The following is a 19,162-nucleotide window of genomic DNA, read 5'->3' as shown; positions in this document are numbered from 1 at the left end:
TAAATGTTCAGTTTTTCCTTAACTAGATGCTGTAGGGCTTGGCAACTCTTGTTAAATTTCATAGGTCTCGTCGCTTGCTGGGAGTCTGCTATATTGTTGTTAAGGTAATTCCTGTTATAAGTTAAAACTGGAAACCATTTCTCCCCATTTGGGTGATATTGATGACCTTTATTTTTACTTAAGGTCTCTTTGTTAGTGGTGGTAGAAATTGGAGTGTTCCCTCTCATTTGTGGCTGGTGGCTGGACATCTGTTCCCTGGTGAGTTTCCTGTTCATTATTATACAATCTAATCTAAAGGCTTCAAAAAAGGAGGTCTTTAGTATGGGTTCCTTTTAAAGGAAGGTCAATATTTGATAATTTGCTTGTTTTTTTGAGAATGTATCATTGTGGAGTCAATGTTAATTTTTCTCAAGTACCTGGGTTTCTTGAGGCTTTGTAAATTGTTGATGTCAGAGTCTTTTGGCTGGAACCTTTCTAATAACCAGTGGAGAATTTTCTTAATCATTTTACCCTTCTAAATTTTATATAAATTTTAATATAATGCCAAGATATTATGTACAGTCATGCATGCTTAACAGAGGGGATAGATTCTGAGATATGTGTCATAAGGCAATTTCATCATTGTGCAAACATCACAGAGCGTACTTATACAAACCTAGATGGTATAGCCTAGTACACACCTAGGCTAGTAAACCTGTGGGACCCCCGTCATTTATGTGGTCCCTCGTTGATTGAAATGTTATGCAGTGCATGAGTGTGCATAAAAAGAGTAATCTGGTGAGAAGACCGTCTTTGTAGTAATCAATTCAACCCTAGCCATTTGTTTTAACTATGATGCTCAGTTTTGATTATAGTCTTTAATGGCTGTCAGTAATAATCAGTTTCTGACTTTTCAAAAATACTTTATATGTAGAAAAGCTACTTTTGGTTCTGAAATAACATTTTCTTCCATATCTTACTATTAAAACTTTTCATGAATGTAGACCTGTAACCACTAAAAGAAGGTATTGTGTTAACCAAAAATGATTCTTTCACAGTAGCAGTATTAGTAAAGTTCTTACTAATTGGTTTATCAGTCTTGCTTAGTATATTTAAAAACTTTAAAGTGTCGTATACATCTTTGAAATAGTATCCAATGTTGTATCATTTATATTTCTGTAACACTATGAAATGGCATTAAAAGAACTCTAGTCCTAGAACATCATAACCTACATGCATAGTGATTTATTCACTGCTTAGAAGATGGAGATTTTAATTTGGCACATGTAAGTGGTACAAATCTCTCACCTGTTCTGTTTTGATTTAGGAAATGTTTGATGCTACTCTGAAAGATCGAGAACTGAGCTTTCAGTCAGCTCCAGGTACCACCATGTTTCTGCACTGGCTAGTGGGAATGGTGTACGTGTTCTACTTTGCCTCCTTCATTTTATTACTCAGAGAGGTAAGTTCTGTAGGGAAGTGCCGAGACTATATATTTATGAAAAGGACTTTTGCTTTAACCGGAAGTTATGCCTCAAAGGCTGTGATGATTTCCTAACTAAATCATTTTCTTCATTATTTTATTCTAAGGAGGGATAACTGATAGACGAATTTGGCTTAATTGCTTTAAGCTGTTTTCAGTCATTTGTTTCGAAAATTGACAAGTTGTCTTATTTCTGTCTATAATTATTTATACTTTGAAAGATGAATGGACAGCAAACAAACAAAATCATTTATTTTACTTGGTGTATATTGTAGTCATCCTGTAATACAAATTTTTGGAATCTTACGTGATGTGAGTCTGTCTTGGACTTCCTTCAAGGAAATGTAACGCTAGAAATATCCAAAGGGTATGATTTTGTAGGATCTAATATGTAAAATAGTCTTGAAGCAGGCATCTTAAGTATAGAATTAGACTGAGAGTCCTTTATGATTCTAGTTTGGGTGCCGTAATTAATCCTACTTTTGGAGTACAGTCCTTACTGATTTGAAGACAATGAAAATGAGTATTTGGTTATTATACATCTCATACTTAGTCTGGTGCAATAGGAAGTATAAAATTGAGTAATTACGATTAGGTGTTCTTGCCACTGTGCATTCTTTCCCCGAATATTACTGCCTGCTCACTCTGTGCCAGACCGTGTGCTGTCTGCTGGGGTAGTAGTGAGAAACAAGGACACGGTACTCATTCTCCTTGATTTTCCATTTTGGGAAGGAAGACAGCCATTGATCAAGTCAGCTTACTCCATTGAGAATAGTGAGAGAGATGTGCAGGGCCCAAAGAGCAGGCCAACTCATCCGGTGGGAACGGAATACAAAGGCACAAAGGTTTAACGCTCTTGTTTCCTTTGCTCTTTGAGAGATTTGAGGAGTTGGGGAGGGGGCCAGGGGCCAAAATGTTCTCCTGAATCATGTAGTGTAAGTTTAGTAAATTCTCTTTTTGAAAAAAAAGTGACTGAGGCTAACTTAATAATGTTTTTCTTTTAAATTGTAATTATATATGACCTCTAAATTACATTGTTAAGTGTTAAAGTGTTTTATACTGAATTTTTTCATTTCATCAATGTGGTGGTTTTTTGTTGACACCGAATTCTAGTCTTTGGGAGTTAGATGGAACCTTAGAGGTCATATCTCATAACCCCCTCATTTGGAAGGTGAGAAGTAGAGTTTGGGCAGATGAGACCCTTTACACAGGGCAATGCAGTGACTTTGAACCACCCAGGATTATTACCGAGACTCAGCCATTGCCCTATCACCCATAGCCTCTTTGGGTTGGTGATTTCCACTGAGAGAGAGAAAAAGATGTAGATAGTAAAATGAAGATCCTGAGAAACTGTAGAGTTTCTTAATTAAGATGAACTAGTCTCCAGAAGTGTCACACTGAAATCAGATCTTCTGTTTAGAACATTTATAAATTACAACCTAATCCTTTTACCAGATGATAGAATATAGCGACAATTTTAAAAAAAAATATTTTTCTTCTCATAGATCTAGATTTCTTGGCAAATTGTACTTAATAAATTTTTTTCATTGAATGGTTAAAAGCATCACAAGACATCAAACACTGGATAGTTTTCATAGAGATTCTGATTTAGGAACTTCTTTTCCCAGGAAAGCCAAAAGGATTTTCTGGGGCCCATTTTATAAGATGCCAAAGTAATTTTAAGAGCTTATTTTTCTGTTAACGTTTTAACTCGTATATAGAGCCTAAAGACATTGGTGAGTATTTATAGCATTTAAAATATATTTGCAGGTACTTCGACCTGGTGTCTTGTGGTTTCTAAGGAATTTGAATGATCCAGATTTTAATCCAGTACAAGAAATGATCCACCTTCCCATTTATAGGCATCTCCGAAGATTTATTTTGTCAGTGGTAAGCATAACTTTTTTTGTTGTTGTAGTGAAATGTGCTACCCTTTGGAGAGATACATATATTTTTTGGTAACGGGGACTGGTAGAGTAGATTGAATAATTTATGTTTATTTAGGTCTGTGGAACTCGGTTGTCAAATAGCTATTTTATTGACTACCTTGATAAAATAAATAAAAAATTTACTAAAGCAAAAATACCTTGTAGTTCTTTAGTAGTATAATTGATTACCAAATTATGGGTTTCTGAATTACATTTAATTTGTGTTGAAGCAATGGAGATTTGTTGATACCTTCTAAATTCAATTCAGTTCAATTCACTTCTTTTTTTTAGTGAGGAAGATTGGCCCTGAGCTAAGATATATTGCCAGTCTTCCTCCTTTTGTTTGAGGAAGATTGTCACATCTGTGGCAGTCTTCTTCTCTTTTGTATGTGGGATGCCACCACAGCATGGCTCAATCAGCGGTGCGTAGGTCCATGCCTGGGATCCAAACCTGCGAACCCTGGGCCACTGAAGCAGAGCACGCAAACCTAACCACAAAGCTATCGGGCTGCCCTAAATTAAATTCTTAACAGAAGCATCTAAAAGTGTCTTTCCCACCTGAAACAAGAAATTATGTAGCTAAATCTAAGTTTTTCCAAAATAAAATTCTAAAAGCATTATTGTACTCTTTGGAAACTTTTTTAGGAGTTTACATGGGTTATGTTTTATAATGGTTACAGGTGATACATTAAGTTGCAGACAATTCTCCTTCATTATGAGTTTCTAGCACTCTCCTCACATAACATGCAGTGATTATCCTCTGTGGCCCCTGTGTGAGCTCTTGTGTCCTAGAGAGAGAGAGAAAAGCAGCTGTCCCAAGAACGCATTTTTTGTGTGTGTGAGGAAGATTGGCTCTGAGCTACCATCTGTTGCCAATCTTCCTCTTTTTTTGCGTGAGGAAGATTGTCCCAGAGGTAACATCTGTGCCAGTGTTCCTCTATTTGCTATTTGGGCTGCTGACAAGTGGCGTAGGTCCACACCCTGGATCCAAACCCACGAACCTGGGCTGCTGAAGCAGAGCGCGCTGGACTTAACCACTATGCCATGGGGCCGGCCCACAGGAATGCATTCTTTACACAGAGTGCCTCAAGTCTGGTGTGTCCAGTGAGAACACTGGGGGCCCTGGTGGGTGTAGACTTGGACTGCATATTGGTTGAGTATGTTCTGAAGTATGTCTCTCACTGGAGTGATTTATGTTGGTGTCCTGCCCTTTTCCTTCCTGCAGATTGTCTTCGGCTCCATTGTCCTCCTGATGCTTTGGCTTCCTATACGTATAATTAAGAGTCTCCTGCCTAATTTTCTTCCGTACAATGTCATGCTCTATAGGTAAGGTTTTGAAATTTGGAAGCTTTACCAATTTAGCTCTGTTAGGGATTTGATATTCAGAGTACATACATTTAAAACATTCATTTCTTACGGATAGTGGAAATCACCTGATAGTTAAATTTTGCCATGTTCTGGATCATGTAAACATTAGTTTAGCAGTTACAGTATCCAAAGAAAGACTGACTGATTTTTCTGCAGATGAAGTGTGCCTTTGTTCAGCATTGAGATGATTATCATACCTAATGAGAGTGTGTTAGTAGCATAATCTTTATATGAAAAGCACATCATAGAGAATGCAGCCATAATTGTACGTTTAATTGTGGATTAAAAATAGGGTATAAGGCTCATAGATGGAAAACCTTTTTTGATTTAAAAACTTGTCACCTGGAAACCTAGTCTCCCCAACTCCTTCCTGTATTCCCTTTTTCAGTCTTGCATTATCCCTTCAGTCACCTAAACCAGAAATCTGCCAGGCAAATTGGATTTCTTCCTCAAATTTACTTCTAATTAGTCTTTAAATCTTGTTAATTCTGATTCTTTAAGATCTCTTATCTAATCCAATTTGATTTACCACCTACTACCTTAGTTCAGGCCTTCTCTGGTTTTCCATTTATAATCCATCCCTAATAGCCCTGCCTCTTCCTCCATAATCCGCAGTCATTTAGAATGACATACAGGACTTGGCATCATCTCAGCTGTCTTTCCAGCATTTTGTCCCAGCTCTGTCTGACTTGAATTCCACTCTCCGCCAGGCTCAACCTCCGTTGAGTCTCCCCATAAATGCCTAGCTGTTCCTCGTCTCTCTCTCTCTTTGGAATGATCTTCTTTCCCACATTTGCCTGGCAAACTTTTTCTCTCTCTCCTGAAAATCTAAATCAAGGTCTTATTCTCTGAGTTTTTCCCTAACTGGAGTAAATCATCACTCTCTATGTAGTTGGGTCTGGTCATAGTGAGAACCCAGAAGTGCAGATTCTGGCTTTATATTGTTGGGATAGACCCATTTTGGTAGTCAGTTATACTTAGAAGTTTAGCTAAGTTTTTGGGCTGTATAGCAATATGTAGTCCGTTCTTCATTCAACAAAATTGAGGGCCCATTATATGCCAGGTACTTTCTATGCAGGAGGGACGTAACAGTATGCAAACAGAATCAAGAAAAATCTCTGCCCTTGTGGAGCTTACATTTCATTGGGGCAGACAGCCATTAAAATAGGTAAAATATATAGTATGTCATAAGTGCTGTGGGGAAAAATGAAGCAGAGAAAGGGCATAGGGAGAATGGCTAGGATGGGGTTGTAGTTTAGAAGTGACTGGAGGACCTGAGAAGGTGGTAGATGAGGGAAGCCCTGAAGGAGGTGAGGAGCCACGTGGATCTCTGAAGCAGAGTGTCCTTGCAGGGGTCAGGCAAGTGCAGTGGCATTGGGGTCTGTTTGAGGAGCAGCAGGGAGGCCAGTTTGGCTGCAGTAGAAGAAGGGAAGCAAAGTGGTTGGCCATGAGGTCAGAGAGGTCATGGAAAGCCACACCCTAGAGAGCCTTGTAAGCCATTATAAGCACTTTGGCTTTAGCTTGAGTGATTCGGGGAATTCTTGGAAAGGTTTGAGCAGAGGAGTGATCAGACGCTGGCTGCTATGATGAGAAGAGACTGGGTAGGGTGGCCAGGGCAGAAGCAGGAAGCCAGCTGGAGGATAATGCAGTGCTCCTGGTGAGAGGTGAGCATGGTTGAGATGAAGGAAGTAGCAGTGGAGGTAACAAAAGTGGTTAGATTTAGGATATTGTTAGGGTATAGTCAACAGGATTCTCTGGCTGTTTGAATGTGGGGTGAAAAAAAGGCGGTCAGGGATCCAAGTTTCTGTCCTGAGCACCTGAAAGGACGTAGTTGCCATTTACTGAGATGAGGAAGACTGTGGAAGAGCAAGATTAAAAAGGAAGAGTGGGAATTTGATATTGAACATGACGAATTTAAGGTGTCTAATGTTTACGTGAAACATTGAGCTGGCGCTTTGAATATATAGGTTAGCAGTTAGGGAAGATGTCAGAGCAGTACAAGGAAATTTCCAGAAAGGTGCTATTTTAAGCCACATGAGGTTGCATGCTTCCAGAGAGCACGTGTGGACAACAGGAGAGAGGACAGCACATGGGGCCCTTCATTGTCTCCAGGTCCGGGAGATGAAAGGGGGAACCAGTGGGTCTTGGAAAAGCATTCAAGGACAAAGTGTTTTGAGCAAGGAGTGACTAATTGTGTAACGTGCTACTCATATAGCAAGTGAGGTGAGGACCAAGACCTGAGCATTGGATTGCACACCACGAAGGGCATTGGCGACGCTTGTCAGGAATAGTTTTGGTGGAGTTTGAGGGGGAAGCCTTGCTGGCTTCGGTGGAAGAGAGGTGATAAAGACAATGAGTTCATTTTATTCTTCAAGGAGTTTTGTTATCATCTCATTGAATGTTTAATATGATATAGTTATAATGGAAATAGAATTCACATTGTAAATTATGGCTCTTTGTGATTGTCTTAGTGATGCTCCAGTGAGCGAACTGTCCCTTGAGCTGCTTCTGCTGCAGGTTGTCTTGCCAGCATTACTTGAGCAGGGACACACACGGCAGTGGCTGAAGGGGCTTGTGCGAGCATGGACTGTTACTGCTGGATACTTGCTGTAAGTACAGGCAGGTGACTCGTGGGCGTGTCATTTGTGTTGGTCTAATAACCTTTCTGAAAAAGTATGTTCCATGCTCCACTCGGGAAAAATTAGTTTTTTAAAAAGACTTTGTTTCTCCTTTTTCTCCCCAAAGCCCCCTGGTACATAGTTGTATATTTGCTTTTTTAGTTGTGGGACCTTCTAGTTGTGGCATGTGGGACACCGCCTCAGCATGGCCTGGTGAGCGGTGCCACGTCTGCGTGCAAGGTCCAAACCAGGGAAATCCTGGGCCGTGGAAGCAGAGTGCGTCAACTTAACCACTCGGCCACGGGGCCGGCCCCTGGAAAAATTAGTTTTAATAAGAGAGAGTTCAGTGATATCTGCAGGTGTACATAATAATTATTTCTAAAATTTTTAATTTTTCTTAATTTTGTAATCATTGTTCATCCTTTTATGGAGAATGTATGCATGTTTTTACCCTTTTACTGAGGTTTACGACTGCCCCAAGATCTTTCATTTCATTACACAGAGTAAAAATAAAAATTTTCTTAGTGCCTTAAAAACAAACCAACTTACTCTTATTTTAGAAGTCCTAACCTGGGAAATAGGCTCTTTTCAGATTTGGTTTCTCAGTCATTTAGTCAGCATGTTGCCTTTATCTTTTTCAAGGTTTATATATTATATGCTATTTAAAAGTTGAATCTTGGGGCTGGCCCAGTGGCCCAGCGGTTAAGTGCGCACGTTCCACTTCAGCGGGCCAGGGTTCACTGGTTCGGATCCCGGGTGTGGACATGGCACTGCTTGGCAAGCCATGCTCTGGTAGGCGTCCCGCATATAAAGTAGAGGAAGGTGGGCACTGATGTTGGCTCAGGGCCAGTCGTCCTCAGCAAAAAGAAAAGGATTGGCAGCAGATGTTAGCTCAGAGCTAATCTTCCTCAAAAAAAAGAGAGAGAAAAAAAGTTAAATCTTTGTGATTTAAATGTTTCTTCAGAAAGTGTGTGGCATCCTGTGAATAACTTAATCTGAAGTATGCATTTGGTTGTATTTGACTGAAGATTTTTCCTTCTCTGTCTGCCCCATGTCCCTGTCGGACCCGCCTCCTTGCCCCATCTCATTTTTGTCTTGGCTGATTGGGAGGTTTTAGTTGAGCTACATGTTGGAGCAGACACAGTAGCCATCCTTAGAGAAGGAAAAAAGCTGAATTTTCCCCTTGAGATCTTCACATAGAGTATCTTGTACGTTGTACTTTTTTTTTTCAGTTACTGATTTCTTCTCAGATACTGGCTAAAGAAAACATAAAAGAGATTGAATTTATGGGGTATTCTGTAAGTTAATTAACGTTAAATTTGGAAGTTTTAATTTAAAGCATGCGCCAACCTTTAGACCAGATTGAGGTAATGGTGCTACATATAGATTCTACTTGTACATTTTCTACCCTAAGTAGTAATTGCTACAAAAGTCAGTCTCATGTCTGCCATTTTATTCTGAAGTGAGAATTTTCACTGTTGTAAACTTTTTATGCAGGGATCTTCATTCCTATTTGCTGGGAGACCAGGAAGAAAATGAGAACAGTGCAAACCAACAAGTTAACAATAACCAGCACGCTCGAAATAACAACGCTATCCCTGTGGTGGGGGAAGGCCTGCATGCAGCTCACCAAGCCATACTCCAGCAGGGAGGGCCCGTCGGCTTTCAGCCTTACCGCCGGCCTTTAAATTTTCCACTCAGGGTGGGTACTGCACAGACTTAACCAGAAGTCGAGTGTTTTCAGATTTCTCTTGAGAAATTTTGGTGCTGTTATTGGTGCTATTAGCATGTAGTCCTCTGTGTAGACATGTCTTAGAGTCTTCTAACGAGAACCTGTGTCTTTTGGTCCTCTAATATATGTAAATATCAGTAAGTTTATCAAATTTTAGAAATCGGTCCTAGTGTTGGGATTCCTGTGCTATTGCTGTGCTGTTGCTCCTTGCTGTTTGAAAGGAACAGTATGAAAGACCCTACAGCAAATGAAAAATTAACATTATTGATACATTTCAACTGTCTGTCGGGAAGTGGAATGGGCATTTTAATATTTTTTCTCCCATTTAATCCTTATCCCAATAATGTAAGGTATGAGTAATAATCTCATGTTTGCAGCTGATGAAACTGAAGACCAAATTGATTAAGGAAGGGCCTGTCCCACTGAGAGACTTTTGCCCCCAAAACTCCACCAAAACCGTTCTTGACAAGGGTTGCCACTGACCTTCATGATGTTAAATCCAGTGGTCAGGTCTTGGTCCTCATTTTCCTTCCTATATTAGCAGCATGTTACATGATTGCTCACTTCTTGCTCTGCAGAACACTTTTTTGGAAAGCCTTCAAGAATCTTCATGGAGGGGGTGATGCCTCTAGGTCTTTAAAGCTTGGAGGCCAGGCAGAGAGAAAAATAGAAGGTGGGAAGGGCATTCTAGGCTTGTGTCAGTTAGACGTGGTAGCTTTGTGACCGCAGGGAGTTGAGTGTATCTCGAGGGTGGGGGATGCAGGAGAGCTGCGGGAGATGGGGGGCTGTTGGATGAGCAAAAGGTACTTTCTGACCCAGATTAGAGAATCATGAAAGAGTTTCTCAAGCAGTGAGAGCTGACAAAGCCGCAGAGGCTCCTCTCGGAGTGTCTGTCTGTCCTTTTCAGTCTTCCCAGTGAGCTCTGCCCCTGAACTTGGGAAGACCTGTGCCTGGTAAGGTAGACAGCCAGCAGCAGTTGCACCTTTCTGTCTGGGATAGCCGCTTCCCTCCTCTCTCAGTGTGTTCCCTTTTATCTGCTCTTCTCAGTACAGGTGACCCAGCTACACATGGCTGTTTACATTTAAACTTAATTAAAAGTAAATACAATTTGTAAATATGTGAGGTGATGGATGTGTTAATTACCTTGATGGTGGGAATCCCTTCACAATGTGTATATATATCAAATCACATCGTAGACTTTAAATATATTGCAATTTTATTTGTCAGTTATACCTCAGTAAAGCTGAAAAAAGAAAAAAGTAAATTTCTTGTAGGCAACACACACACAAAGAAAATATTTCTTTTTTTTTCTTTTTTTTTTGGCTGGGAAAGATTCGCCCTGAGGTAACATCTGTTGCCCATCTTTCTCTCATTTTTTTTTTCCTCCCCAGAGCTCCAGTACATAGTTGCACACTAGTTGTAAGTTCTTCTAGTTCTTTTGTGTGAGCCACCACCACAGCGTGGTTACTGACAGACGAGTGGTGTGGTTCTGCACCCAGGAACCAAACCCGGGCTGCTGAAATGAAGTGTGCCAAAGTTTAACTGCTAGGCCATCAGGGCTGGCTCAGTAAATATAATTTAAAATTCTGTTACTCATTCATACTGACCCCATGTTAAGTGCTTGATGGCTCCTTTGTTGGGCAGTGCAGATGGAGACATTTCCATCACCACAGAAAGTTCTAATTGGACTGTGCTGTTAGAGAGTATGCTTTGCTTTCATAAAAAGATGTTTTTCATAATTTGATTAAAAAGTGAATATTTATTTTTAATAGGGAAAATTTAAGCTGATTGTTTTATTTTTAGGCTCTCAGAGTAAAAAATATATTTACTTGTTACTTGCTGACATTTTTGTTTATATGAAACAAAATGAAAATGAACACTTATTTTCTTTTTGGCTGAAATTATAGGTGATTTTACCTAAAATAAGATTTTCCTTTTTATGTGGAATGGAAGGAAACCTGGAAATGCAAATATGGGCAGTTTCTTCTTACGGGGAAAATTGTGTTGATTCCTTCAGGGGTGTGACAAACTGTGTTGAGCACATATATATGATTTATGCAGTCTTATTTTTGCCTTGCAGATATTTTTGTTGATTGTCTTCATGTGTATAACCTTACTGATCGCCAGCCTCATCTGCCTTACTCTACCAGGTGGGAGCTCATCCTTGCTATCTGCTGATGACATTGTGAAAAGTCGCTTTGTTTATAAGTGTATATCTTGCTGTGATGTGATCTTTCATCAAATATAAACTTGAAGTAGTTTTCCCCTAATTTTTGATTGAATATGGAACATTGATCTATTTAGAGCTGTCTGTCTCATTGGACTCATTTTTATCAGAGCAGAGGGGGACAAAGTCAGGATATAATTTATGGTTCATTTTTGCAAGTAAAGTACTTTAGTTTTATTTGGCAAGTACTTTACTTGAAAAAATGTGGTCATTGAGTTTTCATGGACATTGTCCTGTTAGATTATGGGTCTTCAAAAAGTCATCTGTGCGGCTTAAGTCTTTTTTTTTTTTTTAAAGATTTTATTTTTTTCCTTTTTCTCCCCAAAGCCCCCCGGTACATAGTTGTGTATTCTTCGTTGTGGGTTCCTCTAGTTGTGGCATGTGGGACGCTGCCTCAGCGTGGTCTGACGAGCAGTGCCATGTCCGCGCCCAGGATTCGAACTGACGAAACACTGGGCCGCCTGCAGCGGAGCGCGCGAACTTAACCACTCGGCCACGGGGCCAGCCCCTTAAGTCATTTTTTTAGAGCCAGTCTTTTGATGTTAATTAACGTTTGCCCTCATTATATATGTAATTACCTTTCCAACCTGCTAATTCCTGTCGCTGGAGGCCTTTATGAAGCCAGACTGTTTTCCTTTATTGTCTGGTATTCACAAATACTAATCTTTAAATTTCAGCTAAGCAACATTTCTTCATCTGACAAGTAAGGAGCTGTGGATGAATATAGTAGTTTGTCATCTTCTGCAGAGGTCAGGGGTAAATGGAGTGGAGTCCAAAGCCAATGACAAAGTGTCAGGAACAGCTTACTGGCCCCACCCTGCCAGTTAGTGTTTATATTGAGCCAGAAAATTCTAAATCATACTGATAGGTGTTAGCCACTTAAATAATCATTAAGTGAAAGATAATTTTCAGCTCTTATCAGGCCTATAAGTGTACATTGAGTTAGTGTCTTGAGTATAACACTAACTCAGTATAATTTGGTATGTCAGATTTGTATTAAGTACTTGAGTTTTCCCATGAGGGCTAAGGCCAGGAAGGAACAACTGGGAAATTTAGTTTCAAGTGAGGTTTCTAAAAAAAAGAATGTTTTCTAATCTGTAGGAATTGTCATTTACCTTAACCTGGTAAAAACGAAGATTTTTTTTTTTTTACCATATGATGATTTTTGACGTTTAAAACTTTGCTCTTAAGCTCACTGCTCCTTATATCACACCTGTTAAAATGACAAAGTCTCATTTACCATTGGGTGCAACGTAGTAAATGTATTGCTGAGAAAACTTAGTTTCTGAGCTTTGGACAGTTTTACATTTGTGGTTTTTGTGTTCCATATTCATGTTTTTATCAGAAATACTAATACAAAGTTAACAAAAGAAGGAAACTTAGTTTTATACTTGAATGTGGCAGTAAAAGTACTTTAATTTCATTGAAGACTTACTAAATGTTTCCCAGTTAATCCAGTCCCGCCATCTAATGGAAAGAATGCAGTTATGTTTAACCACAGAAACGCTTGGTGTCATAGTACATGCTTAAGGCGGGAGGAGGCTGTTCCCCCCATAGGTTACTTGTCTGTAGCTGTAATTTAACTGATAGTGAGTTACTGCAAACTGCAAACTGACCCTGTCCTCTCAAAAACACTTGATTAGAAGTATGTGCAGTTTAGAATAAAAAGTTGGCAATTAAATTTTTTAAAACCGGCCAACCAAACAACAAGTAAAAAAGCGTTGGAGTAGAAATATATTGAGAGAACACTAGACATTTCTACAGAATTATCAGTGATCATTTTTATATCTTCAAATTAAGATGCACATGCTTTTATATTTCATGTAACATCTACATGTTTTTGCCTTTAAAAATGAGGTATTTTCACACCCATGCTGTTTCGTGAGGTTGCAAGGAAGTCTGTGGTTATCAGCATTATGGCTTGTAAGACTTGACTGTTGAGCTTGTCTAGTTTGATTGGAGGTAGTGTAGTTCAGTGGTCAAGAGCATGAGCTTTGTCCTGTAGACCTGAGTTCAAATTCAGCCTCTACCTTTGTGTCACCTTGGTTGGGCAAGGCTCTATTGCTGACCCTGTTTCTTACTCTTCAAATGGAGGTGGTAGCTTGTTGGGAGGATTATTGAGATAATATATGGAAAATGCTCAGAACAGCCACTGGCTCGTGTTAGATATTCAAAAGTAACAGTCTTCTATTCAGGAGAAATCAATCCATAGAAAAATACGCTGGAAATCTGGGTTTTGCTGTTCTAGCTAGCCTTGTTAAGAAGTAACCATGGAAAGAAAGTTGCTATGTAAATGATCTTGCCTGAGAGTTAGGTTTTTGTGAATACAAAGAGAATTTTTTTTGTAATTGTTTCAGTGTGAGGCAATCCCTTAGACAACTCTCAGATCTCTTTCCCAAGCTTCAGTATATTTAGATCTTATTTTTTTCCTGAGAAAATTAATATGATATTCTTTGGTTATTGTGTTTTAAAATGTTATTGTGCCCATTTTCTTACTAAAATAAGCTTAGTTTCCTATTTTGATGAACAAGCCAATTGAAAGGAAGTTACTCTAAATTATTTGTAATATTCCTAAAAATTGAAAGTATTGACAGCACAAATAATAGAAAGTAAATTCTCCACTTTTGTCCTATTATGTGTATATTGGTTTTATTTGGTGGTAAAAACAATGAAAACAACAACTCTCTCAAGCTTTTTCAAACCTGGAAGAACAAGTAATTGGCATGGCAAGCCAGAGTGCACGTCACAGGAGAGCTCGTCCCCAGTGACTGACTGTGGTTTAGTTGTGTCTTAATCAAATAATTGCATTCTTTAGAGTTTGTGGAGTGTTTTTTCTTGGTTTTTGTTGTTAATGAAGACACTGATATATCAAAATATGATGTGTTTTTACTAATCACTTAGAATGATGAAAAATACTAGTAGTACAAAATTAGCATCAGGATTACAGTTCTCTTTACATAGTCATGTATCTCATTTATCAGACTTTCTCTTTTCAGTTTTTGCTGGCCGTTGGTTAATGTCATTTTGGACGGGGACTGCCAAAATCCATGAGCTCTACACAGCTGCCTGTGGTCTCTATGTTTGTTGGCTAACCATAAGGGCGGTGACGGTGCTGGTGGCGTGGATGCCGCAGGGGCGCAGAGTGATCTTCCAGAAGGTTAAAGAGTGGTCCCTCATGGTAGGTTTTTCTCATAACGACTGATCTTGTCTGATAGGACTAGTAGATATTTTTCCAGTCATTTCTCTAAATCTTTTCTCTTTTGCTTCTTCATTATTCTGATAGTGTCAAGAGAGTTGATTTTTTTGAGTTGGAAGGAATATTCCTTTAAGACAATAGCTTTCTAGTTCATTCTGAGAACCACAGTCAGATGTATTTCGGGGTTAAAAGAAAATCATGCTATTAAGTGATCCAGTAAGACCCTTGAGTTAGAAATGTAATTAGAAAACTTATTTTGGAGCTGGATTACATTTTTTAAGAAATAAGATGTTCTGGGGGCTGGCCCCATGGCGCAGTGGTTAAGTTCGTGTGCTCTGCTTCAGCGGCCCAGGGTTTGCTGGTTCAGATCCTGGGTGTGGACCTAGGACTGCTCATCAAGCCATGCTGTCATCAAGTCATACTGTGGCAGGCGTCCCACATATAAAGTAGAGGAAAATGGGCACAGATACTAGCTGAGGGCCAGTCTTCCTCAGCAAAAGAAGAGGAGGATTGGTGGCAGATGTTAGCTCAGGGCTAATCTTCCTTGAAAAAATTTAAAAAAAAAATTAAAAAAAGATATTCTGTAGAATTTAAAATCAATTTGTTAAAGTAGAAATTTCTTTTAATGATATTTTTTCTAAAACTTGATTTTTTGATCTATATGAATATGTAAAATCTTGACTTCATGATCAAGTCAATGTTTTTCGTGTAATTGGGATTCCTTTAATTACACAGTCTTGCTAATTCAAGAGTGTCTTGGCTAATGTGGAAGTGTAGTGAGTGATGGATATTATTCTCAATAAAGAACTTAGTTGCCACAAAGGTGGGGGAAAAGTGTCTCTGTAAGGTGTGTGGCTAAGTGTGGTGATTTATTGATTGTGTTGTTGGCTGTAGCTGGCAAATATTTTTAGGTCGCTGCTTATGCCTTTTCATTTGTGTAATCAGCTCTAATTTTGTATCTGAATTTATATTTCAATTTCACCGAAAGTTTAATATCCACTTAATAATAGTGTTGAAAGAAAAACATGAGATTCATTGCATATTATGATTGGAGGAATGTAATTGCTATTTAAGCCATAAGATAATGAGGTACTTAACTATATTTAAGTACAGAACCAACTAATAGCAGTTTGCATTTAATACTCTTCCATATCATCCAGTTGCCATGTGTAGAAGCAAGTACTGTGTCTTCACGCGTACCATGTTAGTATCTTGTTGAAACAAGTGTATTCACTGAAGCTACCTTAGGAAAAAGGGGGGTCGTCAGACATCAAGGCCACTTTAAAGATGGATTTTTCTGTCAGGATTTTGTAGTGGCTCTTTTTTTTTTTAAATTTTTTTTTAATTAAGGTTATGAAAGTTAACATCCTTGTGAAATTACAGTTGTACATCATTATTAGTCATGTTGTAGGTACACCACTTCACCCCTAGTGCCCTCCCCCCACCCCCTTTTCCCCTGGCAACCACCAATCAGTTCTCTTTGTCCATATGTTAACTACCACCTATGAGTGGAGTCATACAGAGTTCGTCTTTCTCTGTCTGGCTTATTTCACTCAACATAATACCCTCAAGGTCTATCCATGTTGTTGTGAATGGGACGACTTTGTCCTTTTTTATGGCTGAGTTGTATTCCATTGTATATATATACCATATCTTCTTTATCCAGTCATCAGTTGCTGGGCACTTAGGTTGGTTCCATGCTTGGCTATTGTGAATAATGCTGCGATGAACATAGGGGTGCATGGAACTTCTGGAATTGCTGATTTCAGGTTCTTAGGATAGATACCCAGTAGTGGGATAGCTGGGTCTATAGGGTATTTCTATTCTTAACTTTTTGAGGAATCTCCATACTGTTTTCCATAGTGGCTGCACCAGTTTGCATTCCCACCAACAGTGTATGAGGGTTCCCTTTTCTCCACAGCCTCTCCAACATTTGTCACTCTTGGTTTTGGATATTTTTGCCATTCTAACAGTTGTAAGGTGGTATCTTAGTGTAGTTTTGATTTGCATTTCCCTGATGATTAGTGATGATGAGCATCTTTTCATGTGCCTATTGGCCATCCGTATATCTTCTTTGGAGAAATGTCTTTTCATGTCCCCTGCCCATTTTGTAATTGGGTGGTTTGATTTTTTATTGTTGAGTTGTGTGAGTTCTTTGTGTATTATGGAGATTAACCCTTTGTCGGATAAATAACTTGTGAATATTTTTTCCCAATTAGTGGGCTGTTTTTTTGTTTCAATCCTGTTTTCCCTTGCCTTGAAGAAGCTCTTTAGTCTGATGAAGTCCCATTTGTTTATTCTTTCTATTGTTTCCCTCATGTGAGGGGTTATGGTGTCTGAAAAGATTCTTTTGAAGCTGATGTCAAATGTAGTGGCTGTTTTTTAGTATCTCTTCTTTTCGTTTTGTGTCTACTTTGTTTTCACTTGCCACTTGGTCCAAATTCTAGAGCTGTGCTAATACATTAGCCATGTGGCTAATGGCTACCATGTTGGACAATGTGGATGTAGGACATTTCTGTCATCATAGTAAGTTCCGTTGGACTGCACTGTTCTAGAGGGAGTCAGTTTGATCAGCTTGATTAATTACCTTAACTAGGGTTATGCAGAGCCCTTCTTCTATACCAGCCCCCCTCAGGGGCCACCAGTCAGCTGGTGGGTGGGCCACCATTGGGTTGGAGGTTTGGGACAACCAGTAGCTTTTCTTGGACAAACAAAAGCCAACTCCTGAGACTGAGATTGAAAAAAATGGCAAAACCACCTGGTTTAGTATATGTAATAAAATTAATTTTGTAGCAAAAAATTAATTTTGTAGCAACAATGGATAGTAATTTCGTGTTTTCATTATAGCTTGAGCTTTTATAGTTCCTCATTCAAATCTTAATTAAACATGTAACACGAAATGTGTGTAAGTTGTTTAAGGTAATATATTGGTTCTGTTAGGCATCAGGTCAAAGAAGAAAAATAACTTCCAAATGGAATAAAGAGTTTGGCTAATAATCAGAAAGACTGTCTTGAGTGACGTTTCTCTCATTTCCTGATAGATAATGAAGACTTTGATAGTTGCAGTGCTCCTGGCTGGAGTCGTCCCGCTCCTCCTGGGGCTCCTGTTTGAGCTGGTTATTGTTGCTCCCTTGAGGGTTCCCTTGGATCAGACTCCTCTTTTTTACCCATGGCAGGTAAGTGTGCATCTTTTACTCGTATTTTTATTGTTTTGGAATCAGAAAAATCCTTAATTTTTTTGTTATTTTAAACAGTTTGTTTAGAAGGACTCCTTAATTTTTCCTATTCTAGGAAGCCTTGTAAAATTGATTAAACAATGCATTTTAATCTGTTGTTTCAAAATATGCAGGTCATGTAATTCCTTTAAAAGACATTACTTTATGCTGTTAAAATGTCACTAACCATTCGTTAGGCTTCACCAGTATTTAAAGACACAAACTAATACATGTTGATCTTTCCACTTTTAGTTAGGGTGAGAGATCGCTTGCTCCTTTTGGCTTTGAGACTTTAACTTAAGCAGTAAGTTGTACTTTTTGAATAATTACAGCATGTTTTCCCATAAAGTCATAGGCTTATTAAAAAGAGCATTCTGAGGAAACCTATGTAGGTCACAGCAAAGGTCTTAAAGCTCACAGAAAAAGAAATTTAACTTTTCTGTAGTACTTAAAGCCAGAAGGTAACGTCATAGACCTCAAATTCTTAAGAGATATTAGGGGAAAGAGCTAGGCATCAACTTCAGTCCTTCAAAGGTTTTCCAGCCTTGTTTTTACCTTCTTTAAATATATTACAATGAATTTTCTGGAAATGAAAATTATTTGGGATATATTTCACTTCCTCTACTTTCCAGATGAAGAATTTCCACAACTTTCATTTAACAGCAAGTATTTGCTTGAGTGCTTTAATGTGCGCCAAAACCCTGTACTGTATCCCTAGGATGGAAATGGGGCTCTTGAGGACCTCTCACAGGCTGGTGGGAGGGATAGGCAGGCACACAGGTAGACTGTGCTGTGAGTGGAGCAAGCACAGGGAGCTGCGGTGTTGTGTAGCAGAGCTATCTAACCTAGCTTTGGGAGTTTCAGGTAGAGTTTTCTGTAGAAGATACTGTCTAGGACAGCCTGGTAGAGTACAGAGGAGTGGGGAAGGAAGGAAGCAGTGTATTCCAGGAAGTGAGACAGAGCACGCACATGTAGGAAACTGCCTCTGATCCACTGTGCTCATAGAATGAGAGACAGAAATGAGTCATAAAGGGAAATAGTTAAGTATATATGATGCTTTTCTTGTAAGAGCTGTATTACAGCTATACAAATAGCATCCGTGATTGAGGGAAAGACATTTTTTATAGAATGAGTAGATGAAATTACAGAATTAGAAAATCACCATGTTGCAATAGTTAAAATAGTTGATTCCGGCAGGAATGGTCAGTGGCTGCTGAACTCATCAGGTGAAAATTGATTGGTCTTCACTTACTATTGCTCTGCAGTGTTATCTCACAACTTAGTGGCTTAAAATAACCATTTATTTTACCCACAGAGTCTGAGTGTCTGTGGGTCAGAAATTAAGACAGAGCATATCAGTCTGTCTCTGCTGCACGTTTTCTGGGGCCTCAGCAGGGAAGACCCCGTGGCTGAGTG

The 19,162-nt window shown here is 39.0% G+C and overlaps 1 protein-coding gene across 2 annotated transcripts in view; it reads left to right on the top strand.

The window, feature by feature from the left end:
- MARCHF6 (membrane associated ring-CH-type finger 6) overlaps positions 1-19,162 on the top strand; it is an 82,475-nt gene that overhangs the window by 49,080 nt on the left and 14,233 nt on the right. For both annotated transcript variants that reach the window (XM_070519871.1, XM_070519872.1), the window contains exons 13-22: positions 36-104; positions 184-258; positions 1,307-1,441; positions 3,233-3,352; positions 4,616-4,716; positions 7,230-7,367; positions 8,874-9,078; positions 11,189-11,258; positions 14,332-14,513; positions 17,573-17,707. In XM_070519871.1, coding sequence (XP_070375972.1) covers positions 36-104; positions 184-258; positions 1,307-1,441; positions 3,233-3,352; positions 4,616-4,716; positions 7,230-7,367; positions 8,874-9,078; positions 11,189-11,258; positions 14,332-14,513; positions 17,573-17,707 — 1,230 coding nt within the window. The remainder of the gene's footprint in view (positions 1-35; positions 105-183; positions 259-1,306; positions 1,442-3,232; positions 3,353-4,615; positions 4,717-7,229; positions 7,368-8,873; positions 9,079-11,188; positions 11,259-14,331; positions 14,514-17,572; positions 17,708-19,162) is intronic.

Source organism: Equus asinus, chromosome 10, assembly GCF_041296235.1.
Source record: "Equus asinus isolate D_3611 breed Donkey chromosome 10, EquAss-T2T_v2, whole genome shotgun sequence".
Taxonomy (NCBI): domain Eukaryota; kingdom Metazoa; phylum Chordata; class Mammalia; order Perissodactyla; family Equidae; genus Equus; species Equus asinus.
This window is presented reverse-complemented; position numbering and strand designations above follow the sequence as displayed.